The sequence below is a fragment of the Esox lucius genome, chromosome 1 (assembly GCF_011004845.1).
Source record: "Esox lucius isolate fEsoLuc1 chromosome 1, fEsoLuc1.pri, whole genome shotgun sequence".
NCBI lineage: Eukaryota > Metazoa > Chordata > Actinopteri > Esociformes > Esocidae > Esox > Esox lucius.
The window spans coordinates 28,613,854-28,632,564 of NC_047569.1; the positions used below are offsets into that span (position 1 = coordinate 28,613,854).

General features: G+C 48.7%; 1 protein-coding gene across 2 annotated transcripts in view; it reads left to right on the forward strand.

Annotated features, from left to right (window-relative positions):
• sik3 (SIK family kinase 3) overlaps positions 1 to 16,972 on the forward strand; it is a 31,436-nt gene extending 14,464 nt beyond the window's left edge. The window contains exons 10-25 of one of the 2 annotated variants that reach the window (XM_029119479.2): positions 1,040 to 1,117; positions 2,225 to 2,334; positions 2,582 to 2,738; positions 2,851 to 3,000; positions 3,164 to 3,237; positions 3,739 to 3,873; positions 7,352 to 7,493; positions 11,753 to 11,872; positions 11,977 to 12,035; positions 12,257 to 12,360; positions 12,468 to 12,747; positions 14,054 to 14,748; positions 15,060 to 15,229; positions 15,409 to 15,538; positions 15,630 to 15,756; positions 15,961 to 16,972. In XM_029119479.2, the coding sequence (XP_028975312.2) occupies positions 1,040 to 1,117; positions 2,225 to 2,334; positions 2,582 to 2,738; positions 2,851 to 3,000; positions 3,164 to 3,237; positions 3,739 to 3,873; positions 7,352 to 7,493; positions 11,753 to 11,872; positions 11,977 to 12,035; positions 12,257 to 12,360; positions 12,468 to 12,747; positions 14,054 to 14,748; positions 15,060 to 15,229; positions 15,409 to 15,538; positions 15,630 to 15,751 (2,526 nt within the window). In that variant the 3' untranslated portion in view covers positions 15,752 to 15,756; positions 15,961 to 16,972. The remainder of the gene's footprint in view (positions 1 to 1,039; positions 1,118 to 2,224; positions 2,335 to 2,581; positions 2,739 to 2,850; positions 3,001 to 3,163; positions 3,238 to 3,738; positions 3,874 to 7,351; positions 7,494 to 11,752; positions 11,873 to 11,976; positions 12,036 to 12,256; positions 12,361 to 12,467; positions 12,748 to 14,053; positions 14,749 to 15,059; positions 15,230 to 15,408; positions 15,539 to 15,629; positions 15,757 to 15,960) is intronic. The other variant, XM_020048729.3, reaches the window with a different exon arrangement.
• The last annotated feature ends 1,739 nt before the right edge of the window (positions 16,973 to 18,711 follow it).

The following is an 18,711-nucleotide window of genomic DNA, read 5'->3' on the forward strand; positions in this document are numbered from 1 at the left end:
TTTGTTTTATATGAAATGGCTATGCCCAGTTGCTTTGCATGTTTAGTTAGCGGTACCGTAACTAAGCAAATTATGCTTTTGTGAAGTGGTCAAGCTTCCTAAATTCTGATCATTGGGACACAAAAAAACTGTAGTAATTGTAAAATATCATGTCTTAGGCGGTGAGCATTAAAGAGAGGCAATTTTTTAAACATAATTTGGCTACAAATGGATATTTTAGCCTGCTTTAGTCAAGGAACTGCACTATCTTGTCAATTCAGACTCGTATATCTCCAGTAACAGTAAGCAATGCACTGTACCCCTCTTTATTTATATCAATATCCTTTCAAAAGAAACATTGAAATGAATAGTGCCTGTCTATGCAGCCGTAGCCTTTCAAAATAAGTGATTTATTATAAAACTTTGTCTGTGAGCCTACGAAAACAATATTCATTGAAATGCTCTGTTCGCATAATTATTGGCTTGGCAAGGGAATCTGCCTTTGGTGTGATAGGTGTTTGGAGGGTTGTGGGTTCTGAGGCTGAGATGGTTTGGTTTGATGGGTGTACGGAGGGTTGTGGGCTCTGAGGCTGAGATGGTTTGGTTTGATGGGTGTACGGAGGGTTGTGGGCTCTGAGGCTGAGATGGTTTGGTTTGATGGGTGTACGGAGGGTTGTGGGTTCTGAGGCTGAGATGGTTTGGTTTGATGGGTGTACGGAGGGTTGTGGGCTCTGAGGCTGAGATGGTTTGGTTTGATGGGTGTACGGAGGGTTGTGGGGTCCGAGACTAGGATGGTTTGGTTTGATGGGTGTATGGAGGGCTGTGGGGTCCGAGGCTGTGTGGCAGCCACTGTGCTGAGGCAGTACTCCTCCAAATTCTCCATGGTTGTCGGGTCTCCAGTAAGTTGATAAGAACTAAACGAAGTGACCTACAGCCGCTTGTTAATATGCTCGGACAGATTGCTAGCCAGTCAGGGCAATCTTTAAGTTATGTCATGTGTGCATGTACATCTCTCTTGCTGTCTTTCTCTTATCTCTCTCTCTGTTTTGTCCTCATGCAGACGGATCAGCAGGGTAATCCTGTCAGCATGACTGTCCCTCACGTCCAGCTTATCAACCCAGAGAACCAGATCGTTGAGGTTAGTGAGTTGATCCACTGTGCCGACTTGTGGCCTATGAGGTCATTACCTGACGTTGACATTCATTAATCAAGCCTGCTGTGCAGCTGTCCCCGTGACACTGACACCATGACCTGGCGGCACCCCCCCCCCCCCCCCCCACACACCCTGGAATATCTCTAATGTTACAGCATTGTATATTTTGTGTCAGAAAACACTTGTTGTTTTCTGGAATCCCCCACAGTTGTAGCCCAGGATCCATAGCTACTCAATTCACAGATATAGAAAACAGGTCCTTTGATACACACTCTGCTGTCTCTGTGTCTGTCCTTTGTTATACACTCTGCTGTCTCTGTGTCTGTCCTTTGTTACACACTCTGCTCTCTCTGTGTCTGTCCTTTGTTATACACTCTGCTGTCTCTGTGTCTGTCCTTTGTTACACACTCTGCTCTCTCTGTGTCTGTCCTTTGTTACACACTCTGCTCTCTCTGTGTCTGTCCTTTGTTACACACTCTGCTATCTCTGTGTCTGTCCTTTGTTACACACTCTGCTGTCTCTGTGTCTGTCCTTTGTTATACACTCTGCTGTCTCTGTGTCTGTCCTTTGTTATACACTCTGCTGTCTCTGTGTCTGTCCTTTGTTACACACTCTGCTATCTCTGTGTCTGTCCTTTGTTACACACTCTGCTCTCTCTGTGTCTGTCCTTTGTTACACACTCTGCTATCTCTGTGTCTGCTATCTCTGTGTCTGTCCTTTGTTACACACTCTGCTCTCTCTGTGTCTGTCCTTTGTTACACACTCTGCTGTCTCTGTGTCTGTCCTTTGTTATACACTGCTGTCTCTGTGTCTGTCCTTTGTTACACACTCTGCTGTCTCTGTGTTTGTCCTTTGTTACACACTCTGCTCTCTCTGTGTCTGTCCTTTGTTACACACTCTGCTCTCTCTGTGTTTGTCCTTTGTTACACACTCTGCTGTCTCTGTGTCTGTCCTTTGTTACACACTCTGCTGTCTCTGTGTCTGTCCTTTGTTACACACTCTGCTGTCTCTGTGTCTGTCCTTTGTTACACACTCTGCTGTCTCTGTGTCTGTCCTTTGTTACACACTCTGCTGTCTCTGTGTCCTTTGTAGCCGGATGGAAACATGGCTCTTGACAGTGACGATGCAGAGGAACCGTCTCCGGAGGCCATGGCTCGCTACCTGTCCATGAGACGTCACACTGTGGGCGTCCCAGACCCCAGGTACTGTACTCTACACACCTCATCTGACCATCTCTATGGCAGCCTGATGGTCTGGCTGTCCTTTCACTATCTGTTTCTTTGTGTCTGGCCGTCTGTCTCTGGCCGTGTCTGGCCGTCTGTCTCTGGCCGTGTCTGGCCGTCTGTCTCTGGCCGTGTCTGGCCGTCTGTCTGTGGCCGTGTTTCTACCCGTGTCTGTCTTGTGGTCTCTGGGCGTATCATCCTTTCTGACTGCATGGCTGTTAATCAGGACCGAGATGCAGGAAGAGCTCCAGAAGCTGCCCCCTGGGTTCCCCCGTGCGTCTCCCCAGCCCAACTTCCCCCTGCACCCCACCATGGGCCACATGCACACGCCGATTCCCAGCCAGAACTCACACTTGCAGCCCACGCAGCAGCTCGAGTACAAGGTGAGGGGGACGCCTCAGTGTGTGTGACCAAGTTGTGTATTTATAGTGATGTAATCCCTGCGTATTTCTCTGCGTGTTAACTGGTGCCCCCCACGTCCCTCCACCCGTCCAGGAGCAGTCCCTGTTGCAGCCACCCACCCTGCAGCTGCTGAACGGCATGGGGCCCCTGGGACGCCGGGCCTCGGATGGCGGGGCCAACATTCAGCTGCACGCCCAGCTACTGAAGAGGCCCCGGGGACAGTCTCCTTTAGTCGCCAGCCCTGTGGGTACCCAACTTGTGTGCGTGTGCGTGTGCGTGCGTGCGTGTGTGGTTAAGCCTACTGTGTCGTATCCTCTGTGCTGGCATTGTCCTCAAAGGTGACAGTATTCCTGTTTTCTGAGGGTCACTGTCTATTACTGTTTACCCTCCTCTTCCTCACCCCCAGCACCCCATCCAGCCTGTGACTCCGGTGGATGAGGAGGGCTCCGATGGTGAGCCGGATCAGGAGGCAGTGCAGAGGTAAGCCAGGCGGGGGGTTGCTGGGTGCTCTCCTTGCTGTGATGTTGGGGAGCTTACAGTAGAGGCGCTGGTGTTCCCGGGCTGCCGGGAGACGAGGTGCAATTAGGCTGCAGCACTGCTTTCTGCCACTAGGGGGAGGGACACTTTTTCTGGTGCCCCTACCTGCTCTCTCTCTCTTCATCAAGCAACTGGCTTAGTTAACTACTCTCCTGCTTTTACCAGATCTACCTCTCTGAATCTCCTCCTACCAATACCGCTCTCTCTCATTTCAAATGATGCCGCCAAACCAAACTTTTCTGCCACGGCTTCGCTTACCCTGAGCTTGCTAAAACAATCCAATATTGAAATGGGACAGCTGGGTTATGGGAGTCCTATATCTGCTGTGTGTCCTCCCTGAAACAAACAAGGGGGAGGTTATTGTATGCCCCTCCCCCATGCAGTAGGCCAATGAGGACAGAGGGCTGACCAGTGCTGCTTCCTGTCTCCCTCCCTGCGGCCCAGGTACTTGGCGAACCGCTCCAAGCGGCACACGATGCACGCGCCCATGAGCACGGCACATGGCGGAGAGCCGCTGGCAGACTCCCAGAGGCCACAGTGCTCCCGACAGAGGGGGTGGGCCCCGGAGCAGCACTGCCGGTGAGGGGCCCCACACTGAGACAGACAGACAGACAGGCGGACAGACAGATTCCAAAATAGATGGACAGATAGGCGGGGCTGGCAGAGAGATAGGCGGGGCTGACTGACTGGGAGGAGGGGCTGATGGGCCAACGGGTGGATAAGTGGGCTTCAGTGTTCGGGGACTGGAACAAAGGAGCAACATGCAGGCTAGACTACCACAATGGACTTTTAGTGATACAGGGCTCACGTCGGTGACAACCGTGTGTGGGTTCTTCTCCTGAGCCGCACGTCAGCCGTTGGATAGTCAAGGTTGTGGAGAGGCTGCCTTGATGTCTGTTTGTCCAATAGTTTGGGGATATCCAAGGATCACTGCGGTATGCTAACTCAAATGAGCTGCAAGATGAATAATCATAGTGATGTATAGATCCTAGATGAGCTTATTTCTGGATGAGCCATATGAATTGTACGGCCACATGTCTAGAAATAACAGACTTAATTCCCCAAAATTCTCTAACTAGCGGTTGTTTGTGTAGCGGTACTGGGAACATTTGGGATGTTGACTGCGACTGTAGGAAGTTCCGCAGCCTGAAGGGTTCTGCCAATGACCCTGTTGAGGTGTCCTCTGTTTGGACCGGCTGTGTTACAGTGATGATGCCGTCTTTTTCCAAAGTTATCGGTTGTATGCGTGCATGGAAACGTAGCAGATTTAATTGCAATCACCATTCAAGTCAATTGTCTGTTCTTTCAATTTGATATTTAAGCGAGAGAGGCATCTCGGGGAGTTTGTGATATATTGCCAATGTACCACGGCTAAGCGCATGTGTCTAGGCACTTGGTGAAGCATCGTACCTAAGAACAGCTCTTAGCTGTGGTATTTTGGCTGTATTCCACACCCACTCATGCCTTATTGCTTACATGTACCACGTCTCTCAGCCAATCCGCGTTAAGGATTTGAACCACCTTGTTTATAATTACACTACTGTTCAAAGTTTGGGATCACTTAGAAATCTCCTTGTTTTTGAAAGGAAAGCAAATTATTTGTCCATTAAAATACCATTACATTGATCAGAAATACAGTGTAAAAAAATGTTTGGTTGTAAATGACATGCTGGGAATGGCTGATTTTCAATGGAATATCTACATAGGTGTACAGAGGCCCATTATCAGCAACCATATCTCCTGTGTTGCCAAAGACACAATATGTTTGCAAATCAAGTTTAAAATTTAAAAGGCTAAATGCCTAAATGGCCAGCATGCCAAAGTCACCTCTTCACTGTTGATGTTGAGTCAAGTGTTTTGTGAGTACAACTTATTGAAGGAGCCCGTGGTGGATCTGTGAGGCATCTGCTTCTCAAACTAGGCACTAATGTATTAGTCCTCTTTCTCACTTGTGCCCTAGGGCCTCCCACTCCTCTTTCTATTCTGGTTAGATCCAGTTTGTGCTGTTTTGTGAAGGTATGAGTACTATACATTATTGTACAAGATCTTCAGTTTCTTGGCCATTTCTTCCATGGAATAGCCTTAATTTCTCAGAACAAAAATAAACTGGTCAATCAAATTTCAATCAAATGTATTTATAAAGCCCTTTTTACAACAGCAGTTGTCACAAAGTGCTTTACAGAGACACCCGGCTTTAAACCCCAAGGAGCAAACAACAGTAGTGTTGAATTTCAGTGGCTAGGAAAAACTCCCTAAGAAGGTAGAATTTTAGGAAGAAACCTAGAGAGGACCCAGGCTCAGAGGGGTGATCAGTCCTCTTCTGGCTGTGCCGGGTGAGATATTAAGAGACCAATTGGAATAATAAATAACACCTTGGAACTGAGACGGGGGGGTCCGGTGACACTGTGGCCCTACCCGGGGGAGGCCCCGGACAGGGCCCAACAGGCTGGAAATCAATCCACCCACATTGCCAGGCATCAACCAAAGGGACACCCACCAACCGCAACCCCCCTGAATGAGGGCCTAGTATTGCTACCAGCGTACAGCCCAATTGCACAAGTGCGCAACAGAGAGTCAACAACAAGCCAGTGACTCTTCCCCCGAAAGGCATTGGAGGGAGGGCATCCCAGTGGGGACGAGAGCCCACCTGGCAAGACAGCAAGGGTGGACAGTATCAAGCCTACTGGTCACCTTCACGCCCCCGGGCCAGGCTACACCTAATTATAAACCGTGCTGTAGAGATGAGTTTTTAGTAGACACTTGAAAGTTTGCACAGAGTTTGCATTTCTAACCTTAATTGGCAGATCATTCCACAGGAGTGGAGCTCTATGAGAAAAGGCCCTGCCGCCTGCTGTTTGTTTAGAAAATCTAGGTACAATTACTAGTGAGTTCTTTGTTTCTAGACATTTTGAGCCTGTAATCGAACCTACAAACACTGATGAAGATACTGATCTAGTCTAAAGAAGGCCAGTTTTACTACTACTTTAATCAGCACAACAGTTTTCAGCAGTGCTCACATAATCGCAAAAGGTTTTCAATTAGCCTTTTAAAATGATGAACTTTAGCAAACACAACATGAAAAAGATTAGCAAGCACAACATTCCATTGGAACACAGGACTGATGGTTGCTGATAATTGGCCTCAACACCTTCATAGATATTCCATTGATAATCAGCTGATTGCATCTACAACCGTCATTTACAACATTAACAAATGTCTACACTGTATTTCTGATCAATTTGATGTTATTTTAATGGACGAGAAATGTGCTTTTCTTTCAAAAACAAGGACATGTGTAAGTGACTCCAACCTTTGAACAGTAGCGTATGTAGATCATTTCTGCCTCTCAGATAGGACTATGTTGATAACGGGGGATGTTTACTCTTCTAGGTCATAATGTTGATGTAAATGTTTGTGTATGTTACTTTATCTGTTTACAACTGTGTTTTATGTCTGTGCGTGCCTGTGATTTATGTCTGTGTGTGACTGACTTATGTCTGTTTTTGTCTGTTTTTTCATGTTCTGTTATTTTCATTTCAATGTATGGCTCCTGCCTTTTGTATTTGGCTGTATGTGTTTCTTTCTCTCTGTCTGTCTCACTCTGTCTGTCTGTCTCACTCTGTCTGTCTGTCTCTCTGTCTGTCTGTCTCTCTGTCTGTCTGTCTCTCTGTCTGTCTGTCTCTCTGTCTGTCTGTCTCTCTGTCTGTCTGTCTCTCTGTCTGTCTGTCTCTCTGTCTGTCTCTCTGTATGTCTCTCTCTCTGTCTCTCTCTCTGTCTCTCTCTCTGTCTCTCTCTCTCTCTGTATGTCTCTCTGTATGTCTCTCTGTATGTCTGTCTCTCTGTATGTCTGTCTCTCTGTATGTCTGTCTCTCTGTATGTCTCTCTGTATGTCTGTCTCTCTGTATGTCTCTGTCTGTCTCTGTCTGTCTGTCTCTCTCTGTCTGTCTGTCTCTCTCTGTCTGTCTCTCTCTCTATATATACATTTGTGTGCGTGTGCGTGTGCGTGCGTGTGCGTGTGTGTGTGTGTACAACTGTGTGTATGTGCATCCCTCCCCAGGTCCAGTTATAAGGACTGTAACACCCTCCACCTGCCCATGGAGCGCTTTTCCCCTGTGAGACGGTTCTCTGATGGGGCCACAACCATCCAAGCCTTCAAGGCTCACCTGGAGAACAGCAGCCTTATCAGGCAGCTCAAACAGGTACTGTTCTCCTTCACCTGGTACCTGCTCCTCCAGAGAATTGTCTGTCTTTACCCCACAAACTTCCATATATCCACCCCCTGTTCCTGAACTTAGTCCAGGTTTTGGCCACCCCCACAAACCACAATATATCCACACCCTGTTCCTAAACTTTGTCCAGGTTTAGGCCACACCCACAAACTCCCATGTATCCACTCCCTGCTGCTAAACATTGTCCTGGCTTAGGCCTCCCCCACAAACTCCTAAGCATGCAGCGATCCTACATAATGAGCCTGTGTTGTAAATGGGATTGCCAAACTCCTCCCCCTCAACGTAATCTTGGTACTGTCCACCTTCTTCCTGCATACACTATGAAAGGACAGTCAGGCCGTACTGAGAGGCTTTTTCAACCTTGTTTCCAGAAAGTGGGGACACTGCCAAAAATGCCAATAAAAACAGAATACAATGATGTGCAAATAATTTATCCTTATTTAATTGAAAATAGTACAAGAATAACATATGAAATGTTGACACTGAGAAAAAAAAATATTTTGGGAAATATTTGATGCCATCAAAATGTTTCATAAATCTTGGGACAGGGCATGTTTACCACTGTGTTACATCATCTCTTCTTTTAACAATGCTCTGTATGCGTTCGGGAACTGAGGAGACCAATTGCTGACGTTTTGAAAGTGAAATGTATTCCCATTCTTGCTTGATATAAGATTGCAGCTGCTCAAAAGTTCAGGGTCTCCTTTTTTTTGTTGTATTTTTTTATTATGTGCCAAATGTTTTGGATCTTGTTTGTATATGGTTTCTTCTTTGCAAGGTAGAGTTTGCACTAGCATGTGTGGATGCAGCGACGTACTGTGTTAACAGACAATGGTTTTGGGAAGTGCTCCTGAGCCCATGCAGTGATGTCCACTACAGAATCATGTCTGTTTTTAATGCAGTGCCACCTGAGGGCTCAAAGATCATGGCCATCCAATATTGGTTTTCATCCTTGTCCCTTGCATACAGAGATTTCTCCGGATTCTCTGAATCTTTTAATGATATTATGTACCGAGGATGATGATGATCCCCAAACTCTTTTATGTTGAGAAACATTATTCTTAAATTGTTGCGCTATTAGCCTTGCGGAACACCACCGTATCCTCACTTCTGACAGACCCATCAGCTCTGGAATGATTTTTTAATACCCAATCATGTTACTGACCTGTTGCCCATTTTAAACATGTTGCTGGCATCAAATTCAAAGTGGGCATACATTTTTCAAGAAATCAACATTTGATATGTTGTCATTGTACTATTTTCTATTGAATATAGGGTTTAAATGATTTGCACATCATTGCAATATGTTTTCGCATTTTACGCAGCGTCCCAACTTTTTTGGAAACAGGTTGTATATTAGATCCGCTTAAGATGTACACGGCAGTAGATGTGTATTTCTGTACTGAACTTGTCCGGTCTTTGAGGTCCAGTCTGTACTGTCTGTCCAGCATCTGGTATGTTGTCATCCGGTAGAGCATCATCATGTAGATTGTGGCGTCACTGGGAAGCATCCTGTCAATGCACGCAGAGAAATGCATCTCTTGCCATGAATACATTTACACCTTATCGTCACAATCCAGTCAGTCGCATACGCACGTAGTTAGCTGGCCAAGTACTCTACTGTAAGCTGTCTCTTATCCTTAGTTCTGGCAGCCTTGGGGTGGGGTTATACACTATTTTGCCCTTCACTGAGATCGCATCAACTGTAAAGGCCTCATTCGTCTGTGTCTTTTTTTTAAATTAATCAATGGCCCAGTGTGTGAACTCAGGGTCAACACTTTACAATAGTTTGCTATACAGTACATCAACATTTTATTTTCTTTCAGCTTCACGTGTCGTTACAAAAATAAGGCTGTAGTTAGGCACATCGAGACAATAGCTCCAACATGCAACAAGAAAACATCAAAAACAAAGCTTGTTGTTCAAAATGTCACATGAAACATCTGTTTCTGTGGTGTAAAATTGTATTAAGATTTTTTTACATACCAGAACTGTAAAATCTTTTTGTTCTTAAAAAAAACTAGCTGTATTAATGAATTGCTCCGTGCTGACTTAGAACACTAAGATCAAAGTGGCTGCTGTTGTCCTCAGTGTCAGCTAATCATCTAAAGACCCAGATAACATCAGTGACACAGTCTTCTGTCAATCCATGATACATTTTTCTGTACACTTCGACACTACTCTACCTTTCCCACTTTCTCTGTCAGGTAAAGCATGACCCTGGTTGCTCTGTTCACATGTTCTTGCCTTTCCGGTCCTGTACTTCCCCTATCCCAGCCCAAATTTCTTTAACTTCATACGCTGGCTGACTAGATACAGTTGTTAGACTTTTTATGCATTCGACCATTCTTTGAGATGATCTCCTCTGCACATCCACACACCCTACTCGGGGTAACTATATCGAATATCGAGTGTTTTTTTATTTGTATTTTATTTGTAATTATTTCACATTGATCTGAGGTCTACAGTGGGGTTCGGGGTAAGCCCTGGAGCTCCCAGCCTCAAGCGTGCCGTCCTCCTAAGCACGGGGCCTGCCTGCTCACCCCTCTGCTGGGAAGTGTAAACAAGATTTTGCGGACATCATCAACTCCCACTTTAGATGAGTTACCGTTGATGCGCTTGTGGGGCCATACGGTGGGGGATTCAGGTGCTGAGCCGCCTCGGAAGGCTAGGACGAGGCGGGGAGAGCCTTGGGCGGTGCAGGCGAGGTCAGGAAAGGTCATGGGTCAAGTTGCTGGGTTTTCAGGATTGTCCAAGGCTGCTGACGAGGTAATCCCGTTCTGATGTTGACGTGGTCAGGGTAAACACACAAGGGGGCGGAGGTTTGTGGGTTAGCGAGGCAAAACAACACAAGGGGGCGGAGGTTTGTGGGTTAGCGAGGCAAAACAACACAAGGGGGCGGAGGTTTTTTGGTTAGCGAGGCAAAACAACACAAGGGGGCGGAGGTTTGTGGGTTGGCGAGGCAAAACAACACAAGGGGGCGGAGGTTTGTGGGTTGGCGAGGCAAAACAACACAAGGGGGCGGAGGTTTGTGGGTTGGCGAGGCAAAACAACACAAGGGGGCGGAGGTTTGTGGGTTGGCGAGGCAAAACAACACAAGGGGGCGGAGGTTTGTGGGTTGGCGAGGCAAAACAACACAAGGGGGCGGAGGTTTGTGGGTTGGCGAGGCAAAACAACACAAGGGGGCGGAGGTTTGTGGGTTAGCGAGGCAAAACAGCACAAGGGGGCGGAGGTTTGTGGGTTAGCGAGGCAAAACGGCACAAGGGGGCGGAGGTTTGTGGGTTAGCGAGGCAAAACAACACAAGGGGGCGGAGGTTTGTGGGTTAGCGAGGCAAAACAACACAAGGGGGCGGAGGTTTGTGGGTTAGCGAGGCAAAACGGCACAAGGGGACGGAGGTTTGTGGTTTAGCGAGGCAAAACAACACAAGGGGTGGAGGTTTGTGGGTTGGTGAGGCAAAACCCCTTGAGTCAGCAAGGGTCACCTGGTGATGAAACACAGACCCGGGCCCCAGCTATAGATAGAGACGGGTGCCAATTAATAGGAAAAACCAACATGAAGTGTCTCTGTATGGTGATGCGCTTCATTGCATTGAGTCTCTGAAATTCCACTGGAATTCTTCCAAAAGATGTTCCTTCATTTGCTGTTTTGATGATGGTGGTGAAAAGCGCTGTCTAACACATTCCTCCAAAATGAAGCTTTAATTAGGTTGAGATCTGGAGTCTGCGAAGGCCATAGCATATGATTCATTTTTTTCATACTCATCAAACCATTCAGTGCCATCCATGCACCACTAATGAACCCTCATTCACACTTAGCTCTTTTCCTCTTGCCAACTGGATGTGGAGCAAGAGAACTGACCTCACGGTAATTTTAAACAAAATATACCAAATAAAACTGTTGCATTCAAAATGCCCAATATCAATACCTGTCTGAATTTGTAAGTTAAGTGTAACTTCAAGCCTCATATTTTAAACAATCCTCACAGACCCAGGAATGGATTCAGTTAAATTCAAAAAGCATGTCAGTCCCAAGACATGTACATAAGGCTGAAAATGGTCTATCGGAACGTGACAAATACAAGTGCTTTTGTCGCTGCATTCGAGCTCCCCCGACAGGGCTTCAGAGTTGTAGAGACTGCACACAGTGCCAGTCGACATGTGCCGCATTCCGTTGTTCGTGCTCTAATGACTGTGTGTGTGTGTTCTGCCGTGTGTGTGTTCTGTCGCAGGAATGCGAGCAGCTGCAGAAGATGTACGCCTCCCCGCAGGACGAGAGGCTCCTGGAGCACACGCAGCAACAGCACGTTATGTACCAGCAGGAGCAGCAGATCCTACACCAGCAGATACAGGTCACTTTGACACACACACATACACACACCCACGCACGCACACAAGCACAGTGAGCCACGCATGCTGTACACACGGCGTTAGGGGAGTGTTTTCTCTTCTGCAGGCCCTCTCGTTGGGACACGGAGAGAACCAGCCCAGTCACCTGACCCACCAGCTCCAGAGGTAAGAACACACTCACTGAGTTGTCAATAATCCACACACTGTCAGGCGGAGACTGAGAATCATGAGAGACTAGCATTTCTTTGAGTTTGACACATTGGTTGAAAATAACCACGTAATATGCGTCCTCGACTCAGAGCTACTCAGAGGAGTTCCTCCAACAAGCCCATCCTCTGTTAAGTGACATTGGTGGTCTGGTGTCCCCCCCCCCTCCCCTCCACCAGGTTGCGTATCCAGCCCTCCAGCCCACCGCCTACACATCCCAGCAACCACCTGTTCCGACAGCCCAATCAGAGCCCCCCTCCGACGGCGATGATACAGGGGCATGGTGAGCTCCGACTCCGCCCCTTATTCAATACCAGTCCTGCCATTGGCTGTAAGGACTCTGTTTGCTGACCGGACACCTCCCATCTCGTCCCCCTGCTCCACCTCCAGGTGGGCCATCTGCGGTCCCGTACCAGCACAGCCACGCCCTATACCAGCCCTCCGGCGGGAGTCCTCCCCCGTGCGGCCTCCGACCAGTGCCGCTCCCATCCCAGCAGCAGGCCTGCGCCTCGGCCCGGGGCGTCGGCGGGCCCCAGCAGCAGGTGACCATCCAGGTGCAGGAGGTGGAGCATGGGGGAGGCGGTCGCCAGCAGCAGGCCTTTCTGTCCACTCCGTGCGCCCACCGGGTCCTGGGGAAGCAGCTGAGCGCCGACAATGCCGAGACCCACAGGTGACCCGCATGTCTGTGTGCCTGGCCCGGCCTGGTCCCACTGTACCGCACGGACCCTCCTGACCGCTTCTTACAAATCTAGATACTTCCTGTCACTTTCATTGTCCTCAAATTTGACTTTACATCTGTTTTGGACTTGCATGTCCTCACTATGGGAACATTTGAATCTGTTTTAAAAAATTTGTTTTTCGTCATTGTTAACAATTATCATTATAGATTTTAGCCTTTTTATACTTCAGTCAGGACTAGCAAGTTACTACCTAAATGTAAAACAAAAAAAGGAATGCAATATCAGTCAGAACAGTTTTGTATACTAGGGCATGGGTGTGAGTGGGGCGGGGTTAGTGGCCTTGTTACCAGTGTTTTGATAACCCTGACCCCCCCCCACACAAAAAACGACTTGGCTGAAAAAGGAGACCTCACGCCACCTCTGAATCCTTCATTGGGATCGGCTGACTAAATGGATGTAAGTGGTGTATTGAATTCTCGCCCTAGACAAGTTCCCCTAGCTGGTAGCAATACATTAGTCAGCGCTACATCCAACAGTCTGTGTGTTGTATTTCTATACCTCCGGAATTGGTATCAGTACTGAGGAAAGGAGATCTTCAGCCAACCGGCTCTGTCAGTGGAATTCAAAAAGCTCAAAGCCAGTTGTACTCAATTTCTTCATTGCCACCCTCTAATCAGGAACTTATTTAGACCTGTTATTTAGACCCCAGGTGGGAGCCGTTAATGATGAGGTTACAAAACAGCAGGCTCCTAAGGTAAGAATTGAATACACCTGGTCTGTGTGTTGTATTTCTATACCCCCCCCCCCCCCAGCTGGTAGAAACTAGGGAGATTTATACATCCTACAGTCTGTGTTGTACTTCTATGTTTGGCCTAGACCATGTCAGTTACATCCCTCAGAGGAGCTGCTGGGTTAAAACCATGACTGCTTGGCTTATGCGCCTCCCATGATCCATGTCATTCAGCAGGACACGTACTATTCATCCCGGAGTGAGTTAGTCGTGTGGATGTTTGACTACGGGTGGTCCCAAGAACATGGCCGCCCGTCCTGGCTGGAGTCTCATTACATGTCCATATACGCAGCATGGCCGATGTAAAATAACTTGGTTCTGCGCATTCAGAACCACATAGAGGTTTCCAGTTCCTTGTCGTACATTTTCTTACCACTCATACCATTGAGCCCCCCCCCCCCCACGGTGTTTGCGTGAGGTTGTGTTAGCCGTTGCCGTGTTACGCCTGTAGTCCGCCGGTGGCTTTAGCTGACTGTTGTCCATCCTCCCGGTCCCTCCTTCCCCAGCCGCAGTCTCGGACGCTTCAACACGTACGACCAGGCCGCCTTCAACCCCCACCTTTTTGGTGAGGGGTCGCGACCCTCGGGGGTGGTGGGTGGCTACAACCTCTATCTCCAGGGGACCTCCCTCAACGTGCCGGGCATGGAGGGGTACCAGGGCGGGGGCTACGGGAGCCCGTCCGCCCTACAGCAAGCCCTACTGTCCCCCACCCCACTGGAGTACCGGGCGCAGCACCACGTCACCCCCACCCTGCAGGGTCTCCTCTCCCCCCGCCACTCCCTCACCGGCCACAACGACCCCCGCCTGCCCCCCCAGGACCTAGCCGCCCTGCTGAAGAGGCAGAGTCCCCGGCCGGCGCCCCCCACCACCCCCAACGTGCCCCAGGACTACGGGGAGATGCTGCTGCTGCGTCAGCTGGGCCAGGGGGAGCCCCTGGAGCCGAGGGCCCAGGCGGGGACCCAGCACCCCTACCACCACCTCCTGCAGATCAGGCCCCCGGACGTCCACCCGCCCATCCTGCCCCACTCGGAGAGTATGGAGGAGGACGACCTGCCGGCCGGCTACCACGAGGGCCTCCTGGCCAAAGCCCAGGGCCCCGGCGACGGCCACGAGCTGCTGGGTCCCCCCCGGGGAGGGACGCCCCCCTACAGCTCCCCCACTCACAGACACGCCTACGTGAGGAGCGCCACCACAACCAGAGGTGAGGGCCCCGCCCTGCTAGTCAGTCTGTCTGTGCTGGAGGTGAAGTGGCAGCTGTTCACGATAGGCAGTAGCGGGAGGGGGGAGGTTGTTTTAGTTTCTGATTTAAAATGTTATGTACTTTGTACAGGCTCACAATTGTGTGTGTGTGTGTGGGGGGGGGGGGTGTCCTGTTTCACATGCGTGCTGGGACATTTGTTCCCTCTAGAGCTGGTAGAGTATGAAATGGACAAGGCCTGATGCTCCCTGCTTTTGTCATGCATTGAACCGTGAGGTACTGCTTCTGGTAACACCCCCCCCCCACCCCCCCAGACAATGAGCACGTTGACTGCCGGAGCCACGGGCAGCAGGTTATGGAGCAGGGCGTGGCTGACCACAACGGAGGAGGGGCCTACCCCGCCAGGGGCCCCCAGGGGGACGGTTATCGGCCCCGGGGCCAGCTACAGCGTCACCACACCATCCAGACATGTGACGATGCCTATGTGAGTGTCTCCCTGTGTCATTGTTCCAGCGGGTAGCTCCAGCATCCTGTCAGAGGGCAAGCTAGACCTGCTGGTGTCTAACCTGTCAGAGGGCAAGTTACACCAGGGACTAGAATTTCCGATCTGTTTGAAATTAATCTGTGTACATGTGTTTAGCGTATCTCTCTCTGCCTCTTCAGGACCAGGCCGAGCCCATGTCCGGGATGAGCCTATTGGCTGGCAAGGCTCTGAGCTCCGCCCGCATGTCTGACATCCTCAGCCAGTCGTCTCTGACAGGAAGCCAGCAGCTTCACCAGCGGGAGGAATCAGGTCAGGGCACACCCACCCCGATGCCGAGCCGCTGACCCAGTGATGAGTTTTGGTCACTGAATGACCGTGTGTGTGTGTTTCTCCACGGCAGTGTGTGACGTGGGGGAGGAGCTCCACCCTGGGTCCTGCTACCCATCATCCTGCACCAGCGACATGCTGCTGAGCTACAAACCCCCTGACCTGCAGTACAGCATGGAGCAGGCTGGGGTCTAACTCGGGTACGTGCCGGTTCGACGCTCCGCTCTGGACCCCTGCGGCACCATGTGGGGAAATAAGTGGCCATTTTGGACTCAGGCTTACAGTCTTTGTAGACCAATGGCGTCCCTGCGTAGTCCCTATGTCGCAGACGGCGACCTTGGTTAGGAGCACAGCGTTCGTATGCGGCGCCGGGCGGGTTGATTCACTGTGCTTCTCTATTCCAGGGGGCGTCACCCGGCTGAACAGGTCCCAGTATGCCACCTGAATTGAGCAGCGTCACGCCAAACCGCCGCAGTCTGTCTGGAGGGGGGCGCTCTCTGTCAGCCTGGGGGAGGGCAGACCAGGTCGGGACGGGTGGGGTGAATGGCTGGGGTGGGTAGGGAGTCCAATGCCGGCGTTCTGTTCTGCACAGCCATCCAGCAAGCTCTGCCGTCATTGTCTCTCCGTTTCGGCTCTTCCCTCTGATTGGATAGATTGGGCTCCGCCTCCCCCATTCTGTTCTCTCTTCGTACCCACTCATGACCCGCCCTCCTGTTCCCCCTTATTCCCACACCCCCAGCTTAAACGTTGCCACAGCAACTTAGTCATGCGCCTCAATGTCCAAGGCATTCATGTAGGCCAAAACATACACAGATGAAAGCATAAAAACACACATACACAGCCACAAACCCAAAGTATTTACACCAAGTCTGTGTGCGGGGATGAGGTTCTGTCCACTCCTCCCTCCCCCTCTGCTGTGTTCAGTGGACCATTCCGGAGCGGGCCGGGATCTCAGAGCCCAGGAGGGCATCTCTGGTCGACCCATTCCATTGGGCTTGCATGTTTGGGTCAGGCTTGGAGGTGCTCAAAAAAATTCAAACATGGAGCTCAGCGAAATCGAGATGGCCAGGACAACCAGCTCTCATTTTATCCTTTTTATTTTCCTGTTGTTCTTTTTCTTAATTTTATTTTCTTAATTTTTATGGCTAATGTTCATCTAGAGATTATGATCATTATTACTATTACTGATATTACTGGTTTCTGTAAAATAAGTTTTATTGCTATTATTATTATAATGAATATTATTATTAAAGGAAAAAAGCTGTTCTGTGTTGCAATGAAGACAACATTTTTGTTTTGATTACTTAGGTAATTCTGCACTTTCGGTTCAAGCGATCTTTTATTCTTCTGTCTGTTCACACTCATCCTACCTTTACCTTCTCGCAGTCCCTTTTTCGCTTTTATTTTACGCTGCGTTGTTCTTCCCTGCCTCTTGTTCTTCATTCCAACCTTCATTTTTCTTTTCCCACTCCCTGACGCTCTGTTGCCCCCTCGTGGGTGGCATTGTGGGTAGTTTTGAGACATTCTTTTACTTCCTTCCCTCTGCAGCAATGCCATGTAAAGACCGCAATTGCAATTTCTGTATCAAATTGTTTGGTTTTGGAGGTGTTGGGGAGGCTTTTTATATTGTTATTATTTGTAATTTTGGACGTCTTTAGATATCTTTTTGTTTTTCTCTGAATATTGAGAGTTTTTTAGCCAAAAGAGGACAGGGAGAAGAGTCTTTCATTGTCATTAAAAAAGATTGTTCTTATTGTTTTATTATAGAGACACTTGAAGAGGAGAGTAATTATTTTATTTTTATCATTTCAAGTCATCGTTGTTGACATTTGTTGTCATTGTGTATTCTTTGGGGATTGTATGTTGCTGGTGATGTGTTGCGGGGCGGATCGCTGCTCAGAATGCTGTCACTAAAACCGAAAGGGAACTGTTCTACAGCTGACATATCATCAACATCATCGTAAGACATTCAGAGGCGGAGATGGGCGGATCTCTCTCTCATCCTCCCGCTCCTCTAATGGATGGCACGCAATGGACCCGCCCCTTCCTTCCTCCTCTGTCCCCACCAGGGCCTCATCCAAGAGGGAGACCACCACTCTGCACTTGTGCCCCCCCCACCCCATCTCCCCTTTTCTATCTTTTTCCTGCTCCAGCCAGCGAAGAGGACAGGCAGGTGGCCTCACCTTTATCACTTGATCAGCGAGTGGGCCCTACTCCAGGCCTTGTGTTCTGATACAGGATTTGATCGTCCATCACTTAAAATGGAGAGAAATCAGGAACTGACCAGAGACAGAGCAGTTGCTTGATTTCTGATCCCAACCCAGTATGTGAATACAGCTATTTAGTAAAGTGGGTGAGAGTATGACACCTCCCCATCTGCAGGACTCCCAGTGCATCATGGTCCAGCGAGGGACTGTGTGAATGTGTTGCTGATGAGTGACCTCCACCTCTTTTGTGTTTTTCTGTCTGACTGTCATTGTCAGTAACCAGCTCTCCGCTCGGCACCAGTATCTTATAGTCTCTTATCTTTTATTGTTTCATTTGTCATTTTTTTTTCCTTTCTTGGAGTTCAAAAATACTAAAGTGCAACAACGATGATTAAAAAGAATACCAACCAAACTGAGATGAATTAAATAAATATATATAAATAAATAATTTAAAAAGAAAATGTGTTTGGGTGGAATTTAAGTAATATGTAATGGAAGAATAATGAGTCTTTGATCTTACGTTTGTCTGTCTGAATATCATACTGATTGTATGAAATACAGAATTCTAAATCAGTGGCTTGTTGTCCTAGAGCAGACTTACAGATGGTCACACGTTTGCATTAAAATTTGGAGTCCTGACTTTTCACTTAAGTTAATATTCTGAAAAACTAAGTGTATGCAACGCCTGTTCGGTATGGTTGAAAGACCTGCGACCTTTTTTTTTATCCTGTAATTTTAGTCGTGGACTGATTTACAGACCTGGTATATACGGTTCCTCCAGGACCCAAATAATATTGTATTTGTGACCAAAGCATAATTCGTTAGGAGGAAAATCACTTCAGAAATATCAAATGAAATTATGTAACAGCTGGCGTTGGTGTAACTGGTGTGAAATGACTAGTCAGTTAGCTCCGCTGTTGGAGTTGACTGCATTTCAACCGGTTACGT